The 25,440-nt window shown below is 43.5% G+C and overlaps 1 protein-coding gene across 1 annotated transcript; it reads left to right on the forward strand.

Annotated features, from left to right (window-relative positions):
- The first annotated feature begins 922 nt into the window (after positions 1-922).
- On the forward strand, positions 923-25,152 carry CCDC197 (coiled-coil domain containing 197). Its single transcript, XM_026651516.1, has 10 exons — positions 923-1,004; positions 1,226-1,420; positions 4,177-4,222; positions 6,180-6,356; positions 6,968-7,125; positions 13,643-13,725; positions 18,516-18,685; positions 19,987-20,097; positions 21,897-22,013; positions 22,429-25,152. The coding sequence occupies exons 2-10, from the start codon at positions 1,311-1,313 to the stop codon at positions 22,621-22,623; spliced, it is 1,167 nt and encodes a 388-aa protein (XP_026507301.1). The 5' UTR covers positions 923-1,004; positions 1,226-1,310; the 3' UTR covers positions 22,624-25,152.
- The last annotated feature ends 288 nt before the right edge of the window (positions 25,153-25,440 follow it).

Genomic DNA, 25,440 nt, shown 5'->3' on the forward strand with positions numbered 1-25,440 from the left:
TATACAAATGACATACACTGACTAGTCATGTGATGTTCTAGTGACATTTTCTGTACTTTAAAAAAAAATCAGGACTACAACAGGATCTAGTAAGAGAAAAACAATAGATTTCAGGCTCCTCGTGATTTAAAAAAGAATCCTGCAGGGGGTCAAGGGAATAGGAGATGGAGCCTTTAACCACAGAGGTTGACTGTTTGAATTCAATAAAGGTTGATGGATATTGTGCAAAATATATGATCTTATGGTTGTGTGTGGTCGTGATGTCATGAGCTGGGGGGTCACAGTCTAGTATGAATTGTACAGGTGTCCTCTTGACAAAAATCATCATCCAGATTAGAACCACTATAAGCATCTCAGAAAGACCCCGCCTGCTGTCTCCAAAAAACAAAAAAACAAACCAAATCATGTTGACTGAGCCTCCTTACCTCTAGATGGGGTCCCAGTGTAGGGGCAGGAGCAAGGGTGGTTCCCAAACTTGCACAGCCACAGCCTGCTCTGTGGGAAGGGAACTTCAGTGCCCAAGTCTCTTAGTCCAGTATCAACTCATTAGAAGTTTGAGAGGTTTTAAACAGGGATATGCTGCAAAAGGATTGGGAACTGTGGGGAAAAGGAAAGAATTAGGCAAACCAAACAGCTTCCAAAAGCTCAAACAAATGTCACCCCAAACTTCCATTTTTAATGTTTGTATCCTTAAAGTATTCAGACTTGCTTTTATTTTTCCTTTATTTCAGTGCATCTGGACCGGGCTCTTTTACTGCAGATGTCAGGCGGGGGAGGGGGTGTTTTCCTTTTCCAACTGCAATAAAAACAGGGTGTTTTAATGAGATTGCTGTGCATAGCTATGCTGCGGAGTTATTCCCTGGGCAAGCAAAGCCCAGCCAGCCACCCTCAGCGAAGACACTCTCCCTGCACTGAGGCCCTGATCCACTCTGTGTCCCGCGTTCTCTTTTAGAACGCGGCCCAGGGTTGCTAGGGGAACGCCGAAAGAGGCCGGCTACTGAAAGGTAACTGTAGCAACAGCAAACTCACCTCCTCCCTCTTCTCCCCCTTCCCCCACGCCCGCCTTCCCCCGACTCTTGTGCGTGAGCTCTGCAGGAGCTTTGCAACACGTTCTGAAGCTGCTACTAAAATAGACTGCTCTGCATCGCTCGTGCAGTTAAAACAATGCACTTCTAATTGCTTTGTTGTAGTTAGACGTCTGTTGCAAACTTTTTCCCTTCTGCAGCAGGAGAACGACGCTGCAACGCACATGGCTTGTGCATGAAGTATTGCAGGGAGGGAAAGTCGCCAGCTGGATTCCCGAGCTCATCATGAGTGACCTGGAGTCCCTGGCAGTGCCAAGGAACGATCATCCTAGGTACTCACTGCAGCTGGAAAACAGGAGGAGGAACGTTTTTGTAACCCAGTTAGGGGAACACAGGTAGGTGATGTCACTTGCACTCACGGTTTTATTTCCTTGAATCTAAAGTCTAAAAGGGGAGTGTTAAAGTGAATGTGCCTGTGAGACCTGAGTTTCAGAAATTGAATTCCCCTTTCCCTGTGTGGTTCTATACATTTAGAATAAGAAGAACAGATTGATTAGTATTGAAGTAGCCTTTATGGTAAACATATAAAAATAGCTCCCTCCCCTGGGGATCTGCCTTGACTGTGGAGTTTGTGTCTCAGGGGCTGAGCTATCTTGGATGATGCTTTTAGGCTGGACAATTTAGTCAGATTGAAGCGATCTCAATTTCGACTATAAAATTATTGTTTGTAACATCTGAACGTGTCCATGTATTGTATCTGAATCGATCTTGCAAACCCAGAGTAGAGTAGAAGACAGCAAGGCAGTTAATCATTTAAACTTACAAGGTATAGAAGATAGTATGGAGTCTATTAAAAAAAAAAAACCCAACCATGCATAATGAGACTCATATGCACAATTGGCAAACTCAGCCCTGGAAAAGTCCAGGACAAATCTGGGAAACTGAATATGTGCAGCAGCTGCTGCATATGTGTGTCCTGTTAATCTGTCTAGTTTGCTGTTTGTAATGTGGCCATCAGTATGGTTTCTGTTTGCCAACATACTGTAGTTGTGACATAAGTATGAATCTACCATGTCAGGTTGACTTGCTGGCTGTCTAAAAAGTCATGAGAGGTCAAGGATGCATAGTCCTCATGTGTTTTGGCAGCCATTTCTTTTTTTATAAAACATCTTTTCAAAAGAATAAGTAACATACCAGACATGCCCATTAGTTCTAATTGTGCACATTTAAGGGCCATATCTAGAGTTTTATAGCACCCTAGACTCAAATATTTCAATCCCCAGTAATACAAGGCTCAAGGCTTCTAACCCTCATGACCACAAACAAACCAAAATGGAAAATGATAACTTGAGACATTTTGCAGTGGGATTAATCTTGTAATGGAAACTTAAATTCTTGTTCCAGTTCTGCCTGACTCTGTGCCCAGGGGCAGGTCACCAACTGCCAATGTTTCACTTTTCATATTTGTAAAACAAAAATAACATTCATCTATCCAGGTACTTATCTGAACATTTGAGAATACTTCTGTATATCTTACGGTGTTGTGAGAGCACTAAATTAATCTTTTATACAGTGTTTAACTAAGGACACCAGGGCAAACTTCTAGTCTTAAGAGAAGTGCCAGGAAACCTTTAATGTGCACACAAGAGGTCTCTTTCAGAAAGATGAAGTGAGTCTACCCTATTGGGATTTGAACATGTGGATTTAAGTTTTATTAATGACCTTGGCACAAAAAGTAGAAGTGTGCTAATGAAATCGCTGATGATACAAAGTTGAGAGGCATTGTCAATACAGAGGAGGATCGGAATATTATACAGGAAGATCTGGATGACCTTGAAGACTGTAGTAACAGAAATGGGATGAAAGTCAATAGTACAAAGTGCAAGGTCATGCACTTAGGGTCTAATAATAAGAATTTCTGCTACAAGAGCTCATCAGTTGGAAACAAAAAAAGAGAGACCTGGGTGTGGGGGTCGATTATAGAATGACTAGCCATCAATGTGAGGCAACTGTGAAAAAGGCAAATGCGCTCCTAGGATGTATTAGGGAAGGCATTTCCAGTAGAGATAGAGAAGTATTAATGCCATTGTACAAGGCGTTTATAGGACCTCCTCTGGAATACTGTGTACAGTTCTTGTCACCCATGTTCAAGAAAGATGAATTTAAAGTGGAGCAGGTGCTGATTAGGGGAATGGAGGGCCTATCTTATGAGAAGAGGCTAGAAGAGCTTGGCTTGTTTAGCCTAGCAAAAAGAAGGCTGAGGGGGGTTATGAGTGCTCTGTATAATTACATCGGGGGTAAATACCAGGGAGTATGAAGTGCTATTTAGGCTAATGGATAATACTCTCACAAGAACAAGTGGATATAAACTTGCCATGAAAAAATTCAGGCTGGAAATTAGAAGAAGGTTTCTAAACATCTGAGTGGGGAGATTCTGGAACAGTCTCCCATTAGGAATTATGGGGGCAAATAACTTAATTCTCTTTAAGAGAGAGCTGGACAAATTTGAGTATGATTGTATGAGGGAGTTGCTTGTGATTGGGGGGCGGAGGAAGGGGCAGGGCTCAACAGCCCTGGGACTCACTCCCAGTTAATACAGGGATGGCCATGACTGGAGATGGTACTCTGGTGAGGTGGGCCAGGGCTCTGAGAGGGCACCGAGCATTCTCTCTCTCAGGTGCTTGGCTGGCTGGTTCTTGCTCATGTGCTCAGGGACTAACTGATCACCATGTGTGAGGTCCGGAAGGAATTTTCCCCCATGTCAGATTGGCAGTAACCTTGGGAGGTTTTCGCCTTCCTCTACAGTGTGTGGGTGCAGGTCACTTGCCAGCTACACCTGGGTCCATCTCACTTAATCAATTCCCTGCCATGGCAGGGGCTTGGGCATTGGTGCATCAATCCCTCCTATTCTCAGCCTGTGGCACACAATAGTCTGGTCTCTTGTGGGTCTTATTTACTTTGGTCTCATTTTCTTTGTTGGGTTTAGTGTGTGGGTGCTGAGTGTTGTTGGTGGCCTGTGATATACAGGAGATCAGACTTGACAATCTAGTGTGGTCCCTTCTGGCCTTAAACTCTATCACTCTGATCTGGCCTGTCAAAAAGGTGTCCTTAATTCTCTCCATGTAAAAGTGACTCTCATTTGTTTTCCCAGGGAAGAAGAGGATAAAGACGTTACTCATATCCCCATCATCAGCGAGGTTAGATGTGGGTTTTTTTGCCTCCTCCTTTTGTGTCTGTGTGTCACAGGGAACATAGTTCAAGAGCTTCCCCTTCAACAGGGTGCTGTGTATGTGTCATCAAGACTCAGATCACCTGTGTCTGTCTATATGGGAATTGTATGGCCCTCATTGGTGTAGGATCTGAGTTTGGTGGCAGGATAGCTGCCTAGGGCACCTGAAAATTTGGGGCACCACTGAGACCATAGGCGATGACTTCTCATCTTGCCCGGGGATGCTGGACCGCCCCCCTCCGCTCCAGGCTCCGTCCCCACTCCACCCCTTCTTCCAAGCCCCCGCCCCACCTCTTCCTGCCCCTGCTCCATCCCCATCCCCATCCCACCTCTTCCCCGCCTCCTTCCCTGAACGCACCCCATCCCCACTCCTCCCCTTCCCTCCCGGAGCTTGAACGCCGCAAATCAGCTGTTTGCGGCACTCCGGAAGCACTGGGAGGGAGGGGGAGGAGTTGGTAAGCGCCGGGCCGCTGGTGCGCAAGAGGCGTGGGGGGAAGAGGGTTGAAGGGAGGAGCTTGGTGCCAGTTCCTCATGGGTGTTCCAGCCCCAGAGCACCCACCCCCGGAGTCCACATCTATGACCGGGACAGCAGGTCAGCTCCTGCACATCCAGCGCACGCTGCAGCCTCCTTACTAGGCAGAAGGCAGGGGCCATATTCACAGAGCCGAATGTGCCGGCTCAGGGGTACCAGTTGCACTGGTATAGGTGCACCAGTATAGGGGCACCAGTATTCACAAAGCCAAATACGCCAGTGTAGGGGCACCAGTTTAATAATACTGCATAGGGCCCCATAAATCCTAAGGACAGCTCTGTAGGTGAGACCGTGGAACCCTTTTCCTCAGGAAAATTACCTCAGTGCCACGTATCAGTTGCTGAGCTAATGTGATGACATAGTTGCAGAAAGTTCCTTGAAAGGATGCTGCAGACAGCTCATACAAGAGCTCTGTTCAAATGTGGGCCTCTCAACCCTAGCCAAGCCATGTCATTCTTTATATGGGGGATTTCTTTTGCAAAAACACCTCAGTGCTCTTTTTCATACACACACAAATACGAGAGGCCAATTAACAAACCAGTGTGGGCACCAAGCTGGAAAAATATATTCTAATAAGGAAATAAATTTCAGCTTCAAGCTTCCAACTACCATGGGCCCAATCATGACATCTTTAGTTAGGAAGACTCCCACTGACCTGAATGGCAACCTTGCTGTGGACCTCAGTAGAAAGTAGAGCAGACTTTTATTAAGAACTTCAGGACTGGGCTAAGAAAAAAGACAATGACAAACCTCCTGAGGGTTTAGTGACACCTGCTAATCACTTCTTTGTAGTTAGGATGTCCTGTCACATCTTAACGCCTTAACACCATCTTCTGAAGCATCTTATCCAACATGGTAAATTCTGATTCTACTCTCATTTACCCCAGTCGAATTCCATTAACCAAAATGGAGTTATTCTTGAGTTACGCCAGTGGAGAATCAGGTCCTGTGTGCATTGCATCGCCATCAAGACTGGATTGTAGAAAATGTTGCCTGTGAGGAAATAAATACAGCCCAGCTGATATTAAGCCCCTGCACTGATATATAGCTTATGTCCCTCTGTATAAATTCTTTTCTCACATTGTGGTCACATTTGGCAGGTTGGGAGCTCTGGGCCACTGTCTGCTCTCAGTGCAGTCAAGGAAAGCTCTGTCATTTGCCTTAATAGGATCAGGACTTGGCCCTAAAACTGCAGCATTCATGTTCTTGTTTGAATCCTTGTTTTCTTATTTTAATCCGTACCTTGAGGGCAAGGGGATAAAAATTATTATTTTGTTTAATATTTTAAGACAAAAAGTAATGATGCACTGAATTTGTTTTTATGCAAGACCCATGGGAACTTCACAGGAATTTATGTGCCTCTATTGATTTGAAAACCCAATTCCACTTGTAGGCCCCCAGCAAGATTCTTGAGACTGATGCAAACTCTTTGCAAAAAACCTTGGTTCTGAAGAAAGAGGTTGAAGTTGATCGTGTCACGGCAGAGCTGATTGCTAAGAGGCAGGAATTTAAAGAGCGGATGGAAGCTGTGGCTCAGCGGAGAGCACAATTTGCCAAAAAGCAGCAGGATGTAAGCATCATTTCCCATCTGTGTTATGAGAAGAGAGCACTCAGGGTCCCTGAGGAGTTAGTCTTGGTCTTTTCACATTCCCAGGACTCTGCTCTGGTGGTTTGCATATCTGCACACTTGCTTCTGGGCCTGGTGCAGTCAATGGTGCATTTGAGTGTTTGGCAGAGTCATGTTGGAGCAGGCAAGAGCTGCAGCCTGGTACGCTTTTTCCCAAGTGAGAGCAATGTGCGCTCCTTCGCTCTCTGTCTGATCACACTCACAGTGATAAGAATGACTTTCAGATTGCTCCATCAGCATTGGGTTGATCCTGAAGGCCTCTATAGACTGACACTGCTCCCCTCTGCTTATGCAGTAAAACATGTAGGGCTAAATTCAGCAGTGACAAATGTTGGTGTCAGGTACCTAGTGGGGACCTGATCCTTCATCCTACAGGACTATAAATGGAAACAAACCTTGGTCTTTGTAGATTTGTAAAACTTTAGTTTAACAAGGATCAGCAAGCAGAACACGCACACATTTCATTGATTTTACACAAAGTCCCTTCCCTGAATGGAGTGTTGCCCTGGTTTATTAAATATGTCATCTTTTTTTCTTTTTCTTTTTTTTGCCAGAGCAGGAATCAAACTCTTAAATTTGACAAGTTTCTTAAAGAAAGTGATGTGAAGAGGAGGCGTGCACTCCAGAAATACCAAGCAGAAGTAAAAATGAATGAAATAAAACAGAGGGAGATAGATAAATTGGTAGCAGAACTTGAAAAACTCAAAGTCAGGTATGCAACAGACCCACCTAGGGTTATCTAAAGAGTTCACTTTCCACCACCCACTTAAAGAGTTTTACTATATCATTTTGCATATGTCTTTCTAACCTGTGTTTGTGGCTTAGAAACCTAAACTTCAGGTTTGCATTGTAGTAATCTAGACCCTGAAAGTTCAAATACTAGCAGGATCAACTCAGTTTCTCAGGTAGATAACTTACATTCCATGGAGTGGTAAAACCTTCAGAACAGAGCTAACCCCCCAGATTTGAACATGTACACATTTTGTGAAAGCTTAAATCAGAAAGTCCAGAACGTTAAGAACATAAGAATAGTCCTACTGGGTCAGACCAATTGTTCATCTAGCCCAGAATTCTGTCTTCTGATGCCATTGCCAGATGCTTCAGAGGGAATGAAGAGAACAGGGTAATTAGTGAGTGATCCATGCCCTGTCTTCCAGTCCCAGCTTCTGGCAGTCAGATTTTGGGACACCCAGAGTATGGGGTTGCATTCGTGACCATCTTGGCTAGCCATTGGTGGACCTAGCCTCCATGAATTTATCTAATTCTTTTTTTACCCAATTATACTTTTGGCTCTCACAACCTCCCCTGGTAACAGCCCCAGGTTGACTGTGTGTTTTGTGAAGAAGTACTTCCTTTTGTTTGTTTTAAACCTGGTGCCTATTAATTTCATTAGGTGACCCCCGGGTTTTGTGCTATGCGAAGGGGTAAATAACATTTCCTTATTCAATTTCTCCGCAACATTCATGATTTTGTAGACCTTCTATAAAATCCCCCTCTTAGTTTCTTTCTAAGATGAACAGTCTCAGGCTTTTTAATCTCTCCTCATATGAAAGCTAATCCATACCTCTAATAATTTCCAATTCTAATATATCTTTTTGAGATGGGCTGACCAGAACTGCACATACTATTCAAGGTGTGGGTGTATAATGGCTTTATATAGTGGCATTTTGATATTTTCTGTTTTATTTTCTATCCCTTTCTTAATGGTTCCTAACATTCAGTTAGCTTTTTAGACTTCCACTGTACATTGAGCAGATATTTTCAAAGAACTATCCACAGTGCTCCAAGGTCTCTTTCTTGAGTGGTAACAGCTAACTTAGACTCCATCGTTTCGTATGCATAGCTGGGATTATGTTTTCCAATGTGCATTACTTAGCATTTATCAACACTGAATTTCATCTGCCATTTTGTTGTCAAGTCACCCAGTTTTGTGAGATCTCTTTGTAACTCTTCACAGTCAGCTTTGGATTTAACTATCTTGAGTAACTTTTGTATCATCTGCAATCTTTGACTTCTCACCAGGGATCCTAGCTTTCCGTGATTAAAAAAAAAAAATCTCTGACAAAAAAAAATGAAAATCTGTGTTTTTCCACAGTTAAATGAAACACTGAACTTTAGTTTCCCTAGCCATAATATGTATAGGTATCAGTTGAACACAAAGTTTTATTGCTATATTTACAATTTTTGGGCTGACAGCCCAAGCCCGCCACCCGGGGCTTGGCCCATTCTCCTGACTATCCGCATTTTTGATTATCCGATCTGGCCCCAGTTCCAATTAGATCAGATAATCAGGGTTCCATTGTATATATTTTTATTTTTTCACAAAATGTAAAAACTAAAGATGCTCTATAAAAACGTTGTTCCTTGTTTTTTCCATGGCAAGCGGATTTCTAAGATCCCTGCTTCTCACTGTTTACCCCTTTTTTTCAGATCATTTATGAATATGTTGAATTAGCTCTGTTCCCAGTATAAATCCCTGGGGGACACCACTATTTACCTCTCTTCCCTGTTAAAACTGACCATTTATTCCTACCCTTTGTTTCCTATCTTTTAACCAGTTACTGATCCATGACTCCTTACTTGAGGGACCTTGTCAAAGGCTTTCTGAAAGTACAATACACTGTATCCACTGGATCACCCTTGTCCACATGCTTGTTGACACCTTCAAAGAATTCTAATAGATTGGTGAGGCATCATTTCCTTTTACAAAAGCTGTGTTGACTCTTCCCCAACATACTGTGTTCATCTGTGTGCCTGATAATTCTGTTCTTTACTATAGTTTCAACCAATTTTCCAGGTGCTGAAGTTAGGCTCACCAGCCCGTAACTGCCAGGATCATCTCTGGAGCCTTTTTAAAAAATCGGCATTACATTAGCTATCCTCCAGTCATCTGGTACAGAGGCTGATTTCAGCGATAGGTTACATACCGCAGTTAGTAGTTCTGCAATTTCATATTTGAGTTCCTTCAGAACTCTTGGGTGAATACCATCTGATCCTGGTGATGTATTACTGTTTGATTTTTCAATTTGTTCCCAAAACTCCTCTATTAATACCTCAATTTGGGACAGTTCCTTAGGTTTGTCACCTAAAAAGAATGGCTTTGGTGTGAGAGTCTTCACCATATCCTCTGAAGGATGCTAGTGGAGACTGATGCAAAGAATTGATTTAGCTTCTCCACAATGGCCTTGCCTTTCTTGAGTGCTCTTTTAGCACCTCAATCATCCAGTGGTCCCACTGATTGTTTGGCAGGCTTCCTGCTTCTGATGTAATTTACACAAAATCTCACAGCATTTTTTTTTATTTTGCTAGTTGCTCTTCAAATTATTTTTTTGGCCTGCCTAATTATACTTTCACACTTGACTTGCCAGAGTTTATGCTCCTTTCTATTTTCCTCAGTAGGATTGGCTTCCAGTTTTAAAGGGTTTCTTTTTGTCTCTGCCTCTTTTATCTGTTTAGCCATAATGGCATTTTTTTGGTCCTCTTGCTGTTTTGTTTTTGTTTAATTTAGGTACACATTTAGTTTGAGCCTTTATTATGGTGTTTTTAAATAGTTTCCATGCAGTTTTCAGACATTTCACTCTTGTAACTGTTCCTTTTAATTTCTGTTTAACTAGCATCCTTATTTTTGCATAGTTCCCCTTTTAGAAGTTAAATGCTACACTGGTGGATTTCTTTGGTATCCCCCCCTCCCCCACAAGGATGTTAGATGTAATTACATTATGGTAGCTATTATTGAGAACTTCAGCTATATTCATCTCTTGGACCAGATCCTGGGCTCCACTTAGGACTAAATCAAGAATTATTTCTCTCCTTATGAGTCTCAGGATCTCCTGCTCTAAGAAGCAGTCGTTAATGGTGTCTAGAAATTTTATCTCTGTATCCCGTTCTGAGGTGACATGGTCCCAGTCAATATGGAGATATTTGAAATCCCACAGCATTACTGGGTTTTCTGTTATTATAGCTTGTCTGATCTCCCTGATCATTTCACAATCACCATCACCTTCCTGGTCTGGTGGTTGGCAGTGTATTCTTACTGCTATTTATTCAATATGGAATTTCTATCCAGAGATTTTATGGTACAGTTTGATTCATTTAAGATTTTTACCATATTTGACTCTGTGCTTTCACATATATGGCCACTGCCCCACCAGTGCGACCTACTCTGTCATTCCTGTATATTTTGTACCCTGGTATTACTGTGTCCCATTGTTTATCATCGTTCCATCACCTTTCTGTGATGTCTAATATATCAATATCCTCATTTAATACCAGGCACTCAAGTTCACCCATCTTAATATTTAGACTTGTAGCATTTGTATATAAGCACTTACAAAATTTGTCAATATTTAGTTTTCTGCCTTCTACTTTTCCCTGTGTCATTGGTACCTACATGTACCACGACCACTGGCTCCTCCCCAGCACTGCACATAAGCCTATCTAGATGTTTCGAGAGCTCCGCAACCTTCACACCCGGCAGGCAATTCACCATGTGGTTCTCCCAGTCATCACAAACCTAGCAATCTATATTTCTAATAATCGAATCTCCCATAACTGTTAGCTGTCTCTTCCTAATAACTCTGTAGGTTGGTCCCATCTCTGCTTAATAACAACAATCAAAGAGACATTCAACAATCAAAATCAAACAGTATGTTTCATAAGACCTGAATTTTCCATGGGGCCGTTGGTCAAACTTTCCTCTCTCCCATGTACTTTTACTGTATGCTGCTTTTGCTACATTCTACTCCGTAGGCACTTTAGTTAAAAAGGGGTGACTAGTCAAGACAATTATTTGTGAACATTTTGCAAATTCACATCTCTTTGATTTGCCTTTGAGTGATATCAAAAGTAGTAGTTGATAAGGGTCATCCAATCAGGGAACAGAAGCAATAGCATGCGACACAGCTTGCGTATTGAAAGATAGAATGTTTGTTGCAGCCACTTAGTTACACACACTCAGGCTGGAATTTGTTTGCAAAAAATATTAGTGAGACAACTATGAACAAAAGACGTGTAAAAGTCATGCTCCATTTGTGGACAGCTTGCAAACATTGCTATTTATTATTTATACTGTTTTAGCACCTAGGAGCCCCAGTCTTAGATCAAGGCCCCATTGTGCTAGTCACTACACAAACACAGAACAAAACTACAGTCCCTGCCCCAGTGAGCTTAAGAACAAAGGGCTAAATTCACTGAATAACTTGTACAGGTTCTGAAGCTCTTAAGGCTTCCATCAGAAACTGAGAACAGGGCGATAATATTAAAAACATGGAATTTAATATAAAATAAATAACACCTATTTAATTAATCCAAACCCTCCACTTTTAATGGAGCTGGTACAGAATTACCATACTAAATCCCTGAACAATTCAGCACCTTGATGGTGAATTTAGGTCCAGCTGTCCACAGAGCACACATGTTTCATTTTACAGATGGGCAAACAGGAGATCAGAGAGACAGAGGGGTTTGCACAGGAAGTCTGTGTGAGAGGCAGGAATAGAATCCAAATCTCCTGGTCTTGGGCCTTAACACGACTGTTCTTTTTTTGCTATTTACCCTCAGAAGATAAAAGCTCTTGTGGCTATGTGGGAAAAACGTTTGTCATGGTTAGATTCAAAAGAACATAAGAACGGCCATACTGAGTCAGACCAAAGGTCCATCTACCCTAGTATCCTGTCTTCTGACAGTGGCCAATGCCAGATGCTTCAGAAGGAATGAACAGAACAGGGCAATTATTGAGTGATCCATCCCGTCATCCAGTCCTAGCATCATATATTCCGAGACCAGAAGAGACCATTCTGATCCTCTAGTGTGATGTCCTGTATAGCATAGGCCCGAAAACTTCCCCAAACTAATTCCTAAAGCATATCTAAAACATCCAATCTTGATTTAAAAATTGTCAATGAAGGAGAATCCACCACGACTTTTGGTAAATTGTTCCAATGGCTAACTACACTCTCATCATTATAAATTCATACCTTATTTCCAGTCTGAATTTGTCTAGCTTCAGCTTCCGGCCATTGGATCGTGTTATAACTTTCTCTGCTAGACTGAAGAGCCCACTGTTAAATATTTGTTCTTTATGTAGGTACTTATAGACTGTAATCAAGTCAACCCTTAATCTTTTCTTTGTTAAGCTAAATAGATAAACACAAAGGGTATGTCTACATACCGTAGCAAAGAAAAACCTGCAGCTGCCCGATGCCAGCTGACTCGGGCTCACAGGGCTTGGGCTGCTTCATTGCTGTGTAGACTTCTGGGCTTGGGCTGTAGCCCGAGCTCTGGGATGCTCCCACCTCGCAAAGTCCTAGAGCCTGGGCTCCAGCCTGAGCCCAGACTTCTACACAGTAGTGAAATAGCCCCGCAGCCTAAGCCCCGCGAGCCGAGTCAGCTGGCATGGGCCAGCTGCGGATGTCTAGCTGCTGTGTAGATATACCTAAAGAGCTCAATCACCATAAGACATGTCTTCTAATCCTTTAATCATTCTTGTGGCTCTTCTCTGAACCCTCTCCAATTTATCAACATCCTTCTTGAATTGTGGCCATCAGAACTGGACACAGGGTTCTATCAGTGGTCGTACAAGTGCCAAAACCAGAAGTAAAATAACCCCCCTACCTCTACACGAGATTCCCCTCTATATGCATCCCAGGATCACATTAGCTGTTTTGGCCACCACATCGTGCTGGGAGCTCATGTTCAGCTGATTACTCTCCACGACCCCCAAATCTTTTTCAGTCACTCCTCCCTAGGATAGATGGGATGGTCCCGTGGTTCAAGCAGGCCACTAGAGTCCTACTCTCATTGGTTATTGACAAAATTCCCATTGACTTTATTGGTACAAGGTCCCAAGAGTGTTGGGTTCTTGGCTTTGTCACAAACTAGCTAGATAATCGTGGGCAAGTCACTTAACCTCTCATTGCTTCAGTTTACTCATTTATAAAAATACACTATGACTACAATAGTACAGTAATGCTATTCTAACAACACTAACTTCTGCGCGGTGTTGGGAGGCTGAACTGATTGGGCACTTTTGGATCTGATGAAGGATGCTATGTCATTTATATGCAACATACTTACACCATTATTCACATTACTATAAGGGAAATCCTTTCCCATGAGTAGTGCAAGTGTGACAAGAGGCCATAATTGACACAGGGGATTCATGTAATTAGCTCCTTGTGTTCTCATTGGTTTTTATTAAACTTTAAATATTTCTTGCTGCATTTTTACAGACAACAGAAGCTGCAGAAGAAGGTAGCCAAGCAAAAAGTGTACGAGGATTTCCTACTGAAAGTCATTGACCAGTTGCCTGACAGTAAGTGCTCTTACACTGCATCTGCAGTCTCCTTAAAAGTAATAGTAGTAACTTTCACTGACTCATTTTGCTCCTGGCCACATAGCCTAGTCATCGGTACTTTATTTCTGCTCTGCTCTGCATGTTTGCTATGGAAAGAAAAGTCCGACATGCAGCTTATCCTTGGAATAGAAAGTGATGAGGTTTCAGGCAGTTCTTAGCTCCCGTGGGAGTTTGTTCCACAGCCATGGACCAGCCCCCCACGAAAGCTAAGCTTTATCCTTGCAGTGGGCAGATCCATTGTGCCCAGCAGTAGAGTGATGATCCACAGATGACTCCTGCCAAAGCTTCTGGGGATCTTTTAGGCATCCTTGGCCCAGACCATTTCTCCTTCCCTATTTATTAAACAATTGGAGTCACTAGAAGATGCTCCAGACTAACTTCTCACTCAGTGTTTCTCAACCTGTGAGTTGCAACCCAGAGGTCGCAAGGTCATGAAAGGTAATCGGGGTGGGTGAAGTAGAGGGAAGCATTAAATATTTTATTACAATATAAAGTAAAGGAACTCTTTCTCCTCCACTTCTCGCACACTCTTACCCTCCAAGGGCAAGCATTCTCTGGCAACATCTCAAAGCACAAATAACAATGATAAGCCTATAGAGTTTATCACTGATACCTTGTTACTCTTGTACTAAATGTAATGGGATCATGAACATCTTTGCTTTTGACTTGGGCGTCACCAACCTGAAAAGTTGAGAAATCCTGTTTTAGCTTACAGGAGTGATATTTTGGCTGATATAAGCTCTTCTAGTTTTAAAATATGTGGTTTATCTTTCAGTTTATTCCTATCATAAGTAAATACAGTGCAGCTTGTTATTTGCATATCAGATAAAGGATCAGCTACTTAATTAATTTTTCCAAATCTCAGATTCTGCCTTGTTACTTGCACATTCCTCATAGAATAAGAATGTGCTTAAATGCATCAAAACATCCATCTGAGTTCTTTCGAGTATGTCAGGTCTTGGTTCTCTAGCCCAGACTCAAGGCTGAAGTGATAATTGTGCACTAAAAGGTAATCAGATTATCATAGATATCTCTTCTGACAGCCATTTAACATCTAGTCAGGTGTTAAGTCTATAGATTATTCATCTCTTAGCAACATTCAGAACCTGAGCCATGGAAATTTACCAGCTTCCCTTCACAACACGGTCACGTTTGCGTGATGCGATCACCTGCTTAACTCAGAATTCATGACTAAGAGTAGATTCTTTTAAGCAGACTCTTCTATGCCATATTTTACTTTTTGGTACAAAATCTTAATTCTTGTCCCATCCTATTGCTGGAGAACCTGGTTCTTCTGATTCTGCACTTAGATTCTCTTGCTGTTATATGATATCAATATTCTGTCCTGTGAAAAACTCTTATAGCCTCTGACCAAGCTTCCCACAAGTGAAATGTCCCTGTAATAGAACCAGTGCCATCCAGTGGTGGAGAGGTGCAGCTACATTTCAGTACATCTCTTAAAATGGACTGCATTATATTGTCGTAGAGACAATCATAGAATTTGAACCACCAGCTCATCTAGTCTGACCTCCTGTATATCACAGGCCACCAACACCACCCAGCACCCACACACTAAACCCAACAACTGAAATGAGACTAAAGTATTACAGCCTACAGGAGATCAGACTGTTGTGTGCCATAGGCAGAGAATAGGAGCGACTAATGCACCAATGCCGAAGGCCCCTGCAATGATTTTCTCTACGACAATATAATGCAGTCCATTTTAAGAGATGTACTGAAATGTAGCTGCACCTCTCCACCACTGGATGGCACTGGTTCTATTACAGGGACATTTCACTTGTGGGAAGCTTGGTCAGAGGCTATAAGAGTTTTTCACAGGACAGAATATTGATATCATATAACAGCAAGAGAATCTAAGTGCAGAATCAGAAGAACCAGGTTCTCCAGCAATAGGATGGGACAAGAATTAAGATTTTGTACCAAAAAGTACATTAAGTGACATGGACCCAGATAATCCCGGCAAGTGACCTGCACCCACATGCTGCAAAGGAAGGCGAAAACCCCCAAGGTGACTGCCAATTTGACTTGAGGGGAAATTCTTTCCTGACCCCACTATGGTGATCATAGACTCTGAGCACATGAGCAAGAGCCAGTCAGCCAAGCACCTGAGAGAGAGAATGCTCGGTGCCCCCTCAGAGCCCTGGCCCACCTCACCCAGTGTCCCCTCTCCAGTCATGGCCATCCATGATGCTTCAGAGGAAGGAGATAACCCCAACTCCCAGAATCCATTGGGGGAGGGAGTGGAAATCCCTTCCTGACCCCTGCAGTTGGCCAGCTGACACCCTGAAGCATAAGGTTTTAGGAACATAAGACATAAACTGCAATTGATCACTGGGGCTGCTGAACCCTGCCCCTTACCATCACAAGCAGCCCTGTCATCCAATCATACTCATAAATTTGTCCAGCTCTCTCTCAAAACTAATACAGTTATTTCTCCCCACAACTCCTATTGGGACATTGTTCTAGAATTTTACCCTTCTGATGATTAGAAACTTTCTTCTAATTCCAGCCTGAATTTGTTCATGGCCATTTTATACCCATTTGTTCTTGTGCCAACATTGTCCTTTAGCTTAAATAGCTCTTAACACTCCCTGGTATTTATTCCTCTACACCTCGATATATTTATTGAGAGCACTCATATCCCCTTTCAGCCTTCTCTTTGGGAGACTAAACAAGCCAAGCTCTTCCAGTCTCCTTTCATAAGACAGGCCCTCCATTCTCCTGGTCATCCTAGTAGCTCTTCTCTGCATCTGTTCCAGTTTGAATTCATCTTTCTTGAATATGGGTGACAAGCAGAGGTGAAAGTAAGCCGGTATGGTACGGTACGGCGTACCAGCAAGAGCCAGTACACCGTGCCGGACCGCACCGGCTTCCGCGGCGGGGATTTAAAGGGCTCTGGGCTCCCCGCCATGGGGAGCCCAGAGCCCTTTAAATCCTGCTTGCAGCTCCGGCGGCCGGGCTGGGGCCGGGATTTAAAGGGCTCAGCGGTCCCGCGGCTGCAGGGAGCCCAGAGCCCTTTGAATCCTGCCCACAGCTCCGGCAGCTGGGCTAGGGCCGGGATTTAAAGGGCTCGGGGCTCCCCGCAGCAGCGGGAGCTCCGGGCCCTTTAAATCCCGGCCCCAGCCCAGCAAATCTCGGAGCTCCGCAGCGGCCGGAGCCCCGGGCCCTTTAATTTGCCCCTGAGCCCCGGGGGCTCCCAGCCACCTCTGCAGCTGGGAGCCCCAGGTTGATTTAAAGGCCCTGGGCCTCCCAGCCACAGCCAGTGCCCCAGGGCCTTTAAATCTTGAGAGGCCCTGCCTCTTCCGGTTGAGGCCACGCCTTTTCCGGATGAGGCCACGCCCCCTCAGGACTCCGGCAGTACCGGTAAATCCTGTAAATTACTTTCACCCCTGGTGACAAGAGCTGTTCTGTGTACACAGTATTCCAGATGAGGTCTCACCAGTACCTGGTATAATGGCATTAATACTTCTCTATCTCTACTGGCAATACGTAATACATCCTAGGATTGCATTTGACTTTTTCACAGCTGCATCACATTGCTGGCTTCTAGTCATTCTGTGATCAACCCACATACCCAGGTCTCTCTCCTCTTCCTGTCACTTCCAACTGATGAGCCCCCAGCTTGTAGCAGAAATTCTTACGATAAGACCCTCCTAAGTGCATGACCTTGTACTTTGTACTATTGAATTTCATCCCATTTCTGTCACTCCAGCCTTCAAGGTTATCCAGAGTTCCCTTTTAAATATTCCAATCCTCCTCTACAGTGATGATGCCTCCCAACTTTGTATCATCAGCAAATTTCATTAGCACACTCTTACTTTTTGTGCTAAGGTCATTAATAAAAACAGTGTCAATTGCTCAAAAACTTGGTACATTTTTATGGAATTAAGTCACTCAAGCCATCTGATTTTCTTACGTGCCTACATGCTGTCAGGACAAGAAGTCTTTTTTTTCTTCTGAGATATCCATTACAGTGTTTCCAACTCTTGCAACTTTATCATGAGTCTCGCAATACTTGCTGGTCTTAAAATCCCAGTTCCTGAAGTCAGCTGACTCTCATAAGTCATAAGACTCTCAACTTTCATTTTAAAAATATCCGCTTCTGGCTCTTGTGGTTGTGGAGAAAAGATTGAAAACATGAACCTTAAAGGCTCCAAAAACTGGAAGGCAACTAAAAATAACTCCAAATTTAATATTTAAAAAAAAATCTCATTTTAAATCATCTCATCAGGTTTGAATGTTTGCAGTTGGCAATATTGAGTCAGTTTTCATGGAAAAGTTTTATTTAGCATGGACAGGGCCCAATTGTGCAATTGGCCCCTCCTGGAAGGTGTGGGAGTTGCAAATACACAGTATCTCCCCTGAGCCACTCGGGATATGTCTACATTGCAATAAAACACCCACGGCTGACTCATGTCAGCTGACTTGGGCTTGGGCTGCTGGGCTATAAAATTGCAGCGTACCTGTTTGGGCCTCAGCTGGAGCCCAGGCTCTGAGACCCAGTGAAGGGGGAGGGTCCAGAGCCCTGGCTCCAGCCTGAGCCCCACGAGCCCAAGTCACCTGACATGGGCCAGCTCTGGGTGTTTTATTGCAGTGTAGACATACCCTCAGTTGCTTAAAGGATCTGGTACATAACTTGAAAAGTGAGGAAAATAAAGTGTCTCTAATACCTGGTAAGCTAAGTCTGTTTTCCCTTTGTGCTGTGTTTCCCCTGTGTCTCACTACAGACTATCTGGAGTATGGTGCAGATTCTGTCATTGGAGCTATCAGACGGCATGAGACGCTGTCAGCTACAAACCAGACCTTGATAAAGAACTTGATCACCCTGTCAGATGACTTTGAGAAAAGCCAGCGTGACCTTGAAACCTTGCAACGGGAACATGATACCACAAAACTTGTAATGTTATCAAGCATGTTATTTATGGTATATTAGATAGTAGTTAGTCCAAGAGAGTTAAGCCAGGGTCTGATTCTGTGAGATACTGAGCACCAGCGACTTCCACTGAACCCTTAGCTGGGGTCCATCCCCCAGCCCTCCAGGTCTGTCCTGGAGTCTCCAGCATTAAAGATTAATTAAAGATTATGTCATGTGATGAAACCTCCAGGAATATGTCCAACCAAAATTGGCAACCATATGTAACTGTTGAAAGGGACAATGATTTCTGGAATATTGCTGATCACAAACACTATGTACATTCTCATCACTTGATCACCCTGGGCAAATTTCTACTCTCAGATGAGTAGTGTCAATCTCTATGGCATATTCTGCACTCCATCCCCCATCAGAATGTCCCATGGCTATTGGGTCAGGCAGGCCCAAGGGCAGACTATGTAGTAATGGTCCACAGCATGGGGCTTCTAGCACAATGTAGACCTGCGCTTATAAACTGTGGCCACTGAAGGAGATTCCTGATAGAGAAGAGTTTCTCCGGGTGTTTTATTTTTAATACAGTGAATTATCCTTAACCTTTTCTGTTAATAAAAACAGAGGGCTAGATCCAGGCTCCTACAAGGGAAGGGGAAGACTTATGGTTCCAGCTCTTTGGGGCCCTTGTTTATTCCCCTGTTTGTTGGCCAAGATGGTGGCCATCACAGTAGCATTTGAGTTGCACCTGGAGGCATTGTTCTGTCAAAGGCCAGGAACCTGGCATTAGGGGCCAAATTCTGTGCTCAGTTATATCAGTGTAAATCCAGAGTGAGGGCTTGTCTAAATAAGGAAGTTGACCCAGAATAGCTATTGTGGAGTTGCTCCCTGTTGTGGACACTCGCCTGCAGGAATAAGAGTGTTGAAATACTTCAGAATCGCTATTGCTCTTTAAATTTGCACCCTACGTTGTTCCAGAATAACTTCCCGTGTGGACAAGCTCTATTGGAGTTGCTTTGGACTTATATTACTGTCATTGAGAGCAGAATGGCCCAGTTTATTTTCAGAGTCATGGCAGGCTGCAGGGCATGCTGGTAGCCTATACAACACTTGTTGAACAGGTCCAGCCTGTGCTTCCCCCAGTGCAGCCATGGGGCCAGGGAAAGACTTGCCTTTGAGTGTAACTCACAGTTAGTGACATAGTTTGTTAATCTGTAAAGTGCTTTGGGATCCTTCAAGTTGAAAGGCTCTAGGAGAATGAGTGACACTAGGGCTAGACTCCTTCTGCAGTGCAAAGCACATCCCCAGTGGGCATTCTTGTTTACCTTGCCTAGATGCTGATTAGGGAACTTTCTGAGCTTCAGATGAAATGCAACAGAATACAGGAGAAAAACAAGCAGCTGGAAGTCAGTATTAACCACGAGAAAGGTCACTTCAGATATCAGGTAAGTTCAAAAGTGCCCCTTCTGTTCCTTCCGGCAGAACACAAGCTATGGATAAAACAGAGGAGACACATACCCTAACTGAAAAGACTGGCACACGAGTGAGATCACAAACATTCAGGGCCTGATCCTCCTTCCTTGGAGACAAGTGGGGGAGCTGGCAGCAGGATCAGGCCCAGAATTCATTAACTTGCCCATTGTTCTAAGATATACAAATCATCACTCTTCTTGGTTTGCTCTCCAACTTATTATTTACTTCCATCTAGTTTGTTGTTTGCTGTTGGCTAAACTTCCAAGTCAGGGCTAGTCCTCACTGAAGTCAGCGGAACGTTGTGTGAGTAAGGAGCTCTGGGTTTGGCCCTACGTTGTTAAACTTCAGTTCTTTCCAAAAGGACAATGTTAAAGCCAGAAGCTACCATAAAATCTGCAGCAACTTGCTCCAAACACTACATCTTCAGTGGTTTCCACGGATGGATTCAAGCCTTGTTTACACTGAAGATTTGCCTCTGTTACAGCTATAAGCGACTAGCCACTGGTATAGCTGCACCACTGCAAACCCCTACTGTTGCCAGCAAAGAGGCTGTAGGCCATGACTTGTGGCCAGTGCAGTCTAGCCCAGTTTCAAGCAGTGAGTTTGAACTTCAAGTGGCTTTTCTTGTCTACTCTAGGAGTTTGTACTGGTGAAGAGGGCTAGTCACTGATTGTCTAAACTGGGGATTTCAGTCAAGGCCTTAGGCACAATCCTTTCTCCATACAGACAAGTTTTCTCCCAACCTAGCTCCCAGCTGACACCTAGAGAGACTTTTCCAGTCCAACCCTATAGACACACTGTCTTCCTCCCACTCCATGAGTTACTACCCAGTTTTCCCCCTCTCCCTCTTGACCTTTTTTCCCGTCTCCCTCACTAGCCCCTCCCAGAGCTCCCTCTGGTTTCCCCTTTTCCCCACTCACAGGGCTGGCTCCAGCATTTCTGCCGCTCCAAGCAAAAAAAAAAAAAAGCCGCGATCAGTGGCGGCAGTTCGGCGGCAGGTCCTTCGCTCCTAGAGGGAGTGATGGTCCTGCCGCCCCCGAATTGCCGCAGGTGCCGCCCCTCTCCCTTGGCCGCCCCAAGCATCTGCTTGTTAAGCTGGTGCCTGGAGCCGGCCCTGCCCACTCATCCCTTCATCTTCCTAGGTTTCACTGTCCTGCAATGCCCTACTTCTGTGCCTCTCCCCACTCACAGCTGCCACTTAGCACAGCACATTCTCACTAGTGCTGCTACCTCTCATCACCAAGTGAGGCAGCCACAACAGCAAGTGGGAGCCATGCCATGGGCTGGGGCATGACAGAGAGCCCAGGCAGGAGGCAACAGGGGCTTGTGGGAAAATTGCTAAGCTCTGCAAGCCTGGCAATCTGGAGGGACCCCAATCTGACTAGCCCCATGGGGGAGAAGACATCCGGGAGGGGGGAAAAGCAGTTAGGAGGGGGTTTCGCAGGTTTAGGATGAAGGGCCAGTGTCATTATTAGCAGTTGCTGAGGCTGAGAAGGGCACAAAGTGAGGAGGAAAGAGAGAAGCTTGGGTAGAACGGAGGGCCCAAGAGAGGGATGTAGGAGGAAATGGGGGCAGAGATATAGGCAGCAGCGCAGTTGGGTTGCACATTGAGGAGAAGCTAGATCTCACAGCAGAATTGTTACCCAGCCAAACTCCTGTGTAGTAGCCTTGAGAGACGTTTCCTCATCATGGAGGTTGGCAATCCCAGGCACACTTGTGCGCAAAGTGTTCTGTGGGGCAAAATTCACCAACGTCTTTTATGCCTTTGCAGAGTCAAGAGCTAGGCAGCTTGTTGTTAGCTATCGCCAACCTGGCTGAGCAGTGCCACACGCAGCATTATGGCCCCTTGCAGGAAATGGAATGGTTGTCAAAACTGGACATGATCCAAGTAAGTAACAAACATTGCTGTAGCAGTAATAGAAAAGCTGCTCAGGATAGCAGGGTGCCTGCTGCTAAGGGAATACAGATTGTATAGGCAGCTAAAATTTAAGCGACTCTGATGTCTGGCTCATTCAAGGATGGGTGTTTTGGAGCCTTCTAGCAAATGCAGTAGTGCATGTACTAGCAACATATGTAGAGGTTAGTTATATACACAGTGGGAGAGGGCACACTGCATAACAGTTAAAACCTGGAACTGGGAATCGGGAGATCTGAGTTCAGTTCCCAGCTCTCCTAGTGACTCACTGTGTGACTTTAGGCAAGTCACTTAAAGGCTCTGTGCCTCAGTTTCCCCATCTATAAAACTGGAATAATATTTCTCTATCTCTCAGTCATTCCACTGCACCTCTCTCTCTCTATACTAGGAATTCATTCTGGAAAAAAAGCATATCCAGCAATTAGCGACTCAGCCTGATGAATCTGGGGCATTGCTATCTCGTCTTGGAGACCAAACTCAGAGCAGAAAATTGGGAATCACCATGAAGTTCCGAAGCCAAGTTCCAGCAGGCAGTGGGGGTGTAATACAAACTCCTAAAAACAAGGGGAAAGCATCAGTGTGACACTGTTTTGTATTAATGTGTTGCAGTTTCCAAAGCAATGGAAGAGAGGAAATATACAAGCTTCCTCAGACTTACTGACTTTTCTTACTGTGAAATGCTTCTTTCTAGTGCCTTCATTTTTAATATTTGTGGCTTCCATACACTCACAAGTTTGGCATCTGTTCACACAATTACTGGACTGTAACTCAAAAGGCAAAAAGCCCACCAATAATGCAAATGAAAATTACATTGGTTTTGCTATATGGGTATAGGATTAGTCCATTACTAACTGTGGGTTTCATCCATGGCACCTCCAGTGAAATTAGTAAGGAGTCATTTATGATATTCCATTCTTTGACCAAAAAGTAAGACTAAAATAGATTCAATAAAACATATTGGACCACAGTGTGAGAATAGTTAATTTGTTGTTTGTAAAACATACACTAAGATCCTTATCTGAAAATTGCTATGTAAATGCCAAGTATCATTATGTTGCAATGTGTGTTTTTCTGTGGACTTGTTTGAAATTACATCTGGGGACAAGTTCTCAGTTATACTGATTTACAGCAGCTGGCCCGAGACTTTTTCAATGTCATAACAAGGGTTTCAATTCCCTGTTGCCAAGGGGAGAAATTGAAACAGAAGGTACAAAGTGACTTATCAGCTGGAAAAGCTGGAGGAACTCAATGCCGATAACAAGAAGTTCAGTACTAGGTTAATGGCCTTTGACTCAGTTCAAGTATAATACGAGTTTAATAGCTCAGACATTCAGATGCTTTCTCATGGTCAAGTCTCCCATGACACCTAAGGAGTTAGCCAACTAATAATGGCTTACATGGAGGGGGACCATTAATATTAATTTATTATATTAATATTGTGTTTTTTCCTCCCATCCTTCATCTGTTGCTTGTCTTCCTTGATTGTGAGCATTATTACTTATTGTATTACCATTTGTTTATTGTTATATGTTACTGTGACATTCTGTGAACATTCCCTTACCTTAATTGTGAGCTCAACTGTGAGAAGTAAATTTATAGGCCCAGTTATTATAACATAGCCCGAGTCATGGACCAGCACCTCATTGTGCTAGGTGCTGTACAGACACAGAACAAAAATTGCCCCACTGCACCCTCTTGGGAACTAAAGCAAGGGCTCAATTTTAGAACCTCATAGATTAATTATCCTCAGCTCGGTCTCACTCCTTTCCCAAAACAGAATCATTGCTGTGTGGTGTTCTTCTAAGAATCAAAAAATTGCTGCTTATTGTTGAGATGGGAAATTGGTCTTATGGTGAAGCTGTGGGAACAGAACTCAGAAGAGCTGGGATTTTTTTCCTGGTCCACCACAGCCTTCCTATGGGACCCTGAGCAAGTCAAGTCACCTATCCGTGCCTCAGTTTCCCCATCTGTAAAATGAGGATAATTCTTCCATTAGGTGTAACTCAATAATATTTGTAAAAATGCTTTGAGAGTCTCAGGTGGAAGGTGATATGGTTACATTAACTGAGGTTATTTATCACTGGTCAGTCCACAGGTTAGGAGCTTTGAAAAAAAGCTCTCAGAAAAGACCTCTACTGCATGACTGCCCCAGAACACAGTAAGAGGGACATGGGGAAGTCAAGCAAATCTGTACAGTAAAAGTCTCTTAAAGGGAAAAAAACAAGTGGAAAGAGCTGGGGAAGGAAAACATTTTTATTGCCTAGTACATTAGAGGAATGCTTCAACAGCAGTTTATCCATGTGAAAATCTGGCCCGCCAGTAATTCTACCAAAGTCCATGAGCTGTGGGGCAACATAAAAAGGGGCAGTCAGGCAAGTTAAAGTTATGTGAGGCTTAATTTACCAGGGTAATGTGCACTCAGCTTCACCAAGACTTTTAAAAAATCCAGAGCATAGGCTTTGTACACCTTACTCATTCAGGCCTCTTTCTCCACTCTCTTCCCTTCTCCACCACGGGCAGATATTCTGCATTTCCTTTGTGTATTACACCTTCCACGTCTCCCAGCATACCCATACAAAGTTTTACAAAGGAGAAAAGTGATGGGTATCATTTTTATTGAAAAAGGTGCAATGCATCACTCTTCGTTTGCACTACATAAACTAGGACTGGTCAAAAAAATTCCCATCAAAGCTGTTTTTTGATGAAAAATTGGGTTCTTCCAATTTAAATTTTTGTTGAAATATTTCAGCTACAGACCAAAATATTTTGGCTGAAAATGGGAGTTGTGGCACCTCAGAGGTGTTGCAGTTTGCTCCTCATATCCCCTTTCTGCACTTTATCTCCCATATTGCAGCATAACCAGGAACTCCATGATGTACAGCTTCTCCTCACCAAGAGGGGAGATCATGGAGCATGACGAATTCACTTCAATAATTTGATTTTTATTACAATGTTGTTGGATAACATTGACGTTTATTTTAAAGCAGTTTTAAAAATTATTTTTATCAATTTAAACTTTCACAGTTGCAGGAAATGGGGTGGGGTCACACATTTAACAACAGTAGATGTTGAGATTCAAAATGTTGAAGCTTTAGACCTGTTAAAACACAAATTGTCAACAGCACATGTCAAAATATACAAAGTAGATATGCTAAAATCAAACTCTAATAAGTTCTCAAGCGGCATTTTTCTTATCTTGCCTATCTGTACATTTCTATTATTACCGATGGAAATATTTTGTGTTGGTTTGTATGTGTATGGTGAAAGTGACATTTACTGAGTTTTACCGGTAAAAAAAAATTCGGAGCCTAATTATGAGAGATGTAGTGCAGCTGATGATCCTGGCACATAGCGGAGCAAACTGCAGGTGGTGCCACAGTTCATGTTTTCAGGGAAAATC

This window comes from Terrapene carolina, unplaced genomic scaffold (assembly GCF_002925995.2).
Source record: "Terrapene carolina triunguis isolate 2854851 unplaced genomic scaffold, T_m_triunguis-2.0 Scaffold96, whole genome shotgun sequence".
Lineage (NCBI taxonomy): Eukaryota > Metazoa > Chordata > Testudines > Emydidae > Terrapene > Terrapene triunguis.

Bases quoted from the DNA above. Each gene is read 5' to 3' on its own strand.
- CCDC197 (XM_026651516.1), top strand. From the start codon at position 1,311: ATGAGTGACCTGGAGTCCCTGGCAGTGCCAAGGAACGATCATCCTAGG. The intron at 1,421-4,176 runs GTAGGTGATGTC...TTGTTTTCCCAG, and splicing joins ACCCAGTTAGGGGAACACAG to GGAAGAAGAGGATAAAGACG. The intron at 20,098-21,896 runs GTAAGTTCAAAA...ATGCCTTTGCAG, and splicing joins AAGGTCACTTCAGATATCAG to AGTCAAGAGCTAGGCAGCTT.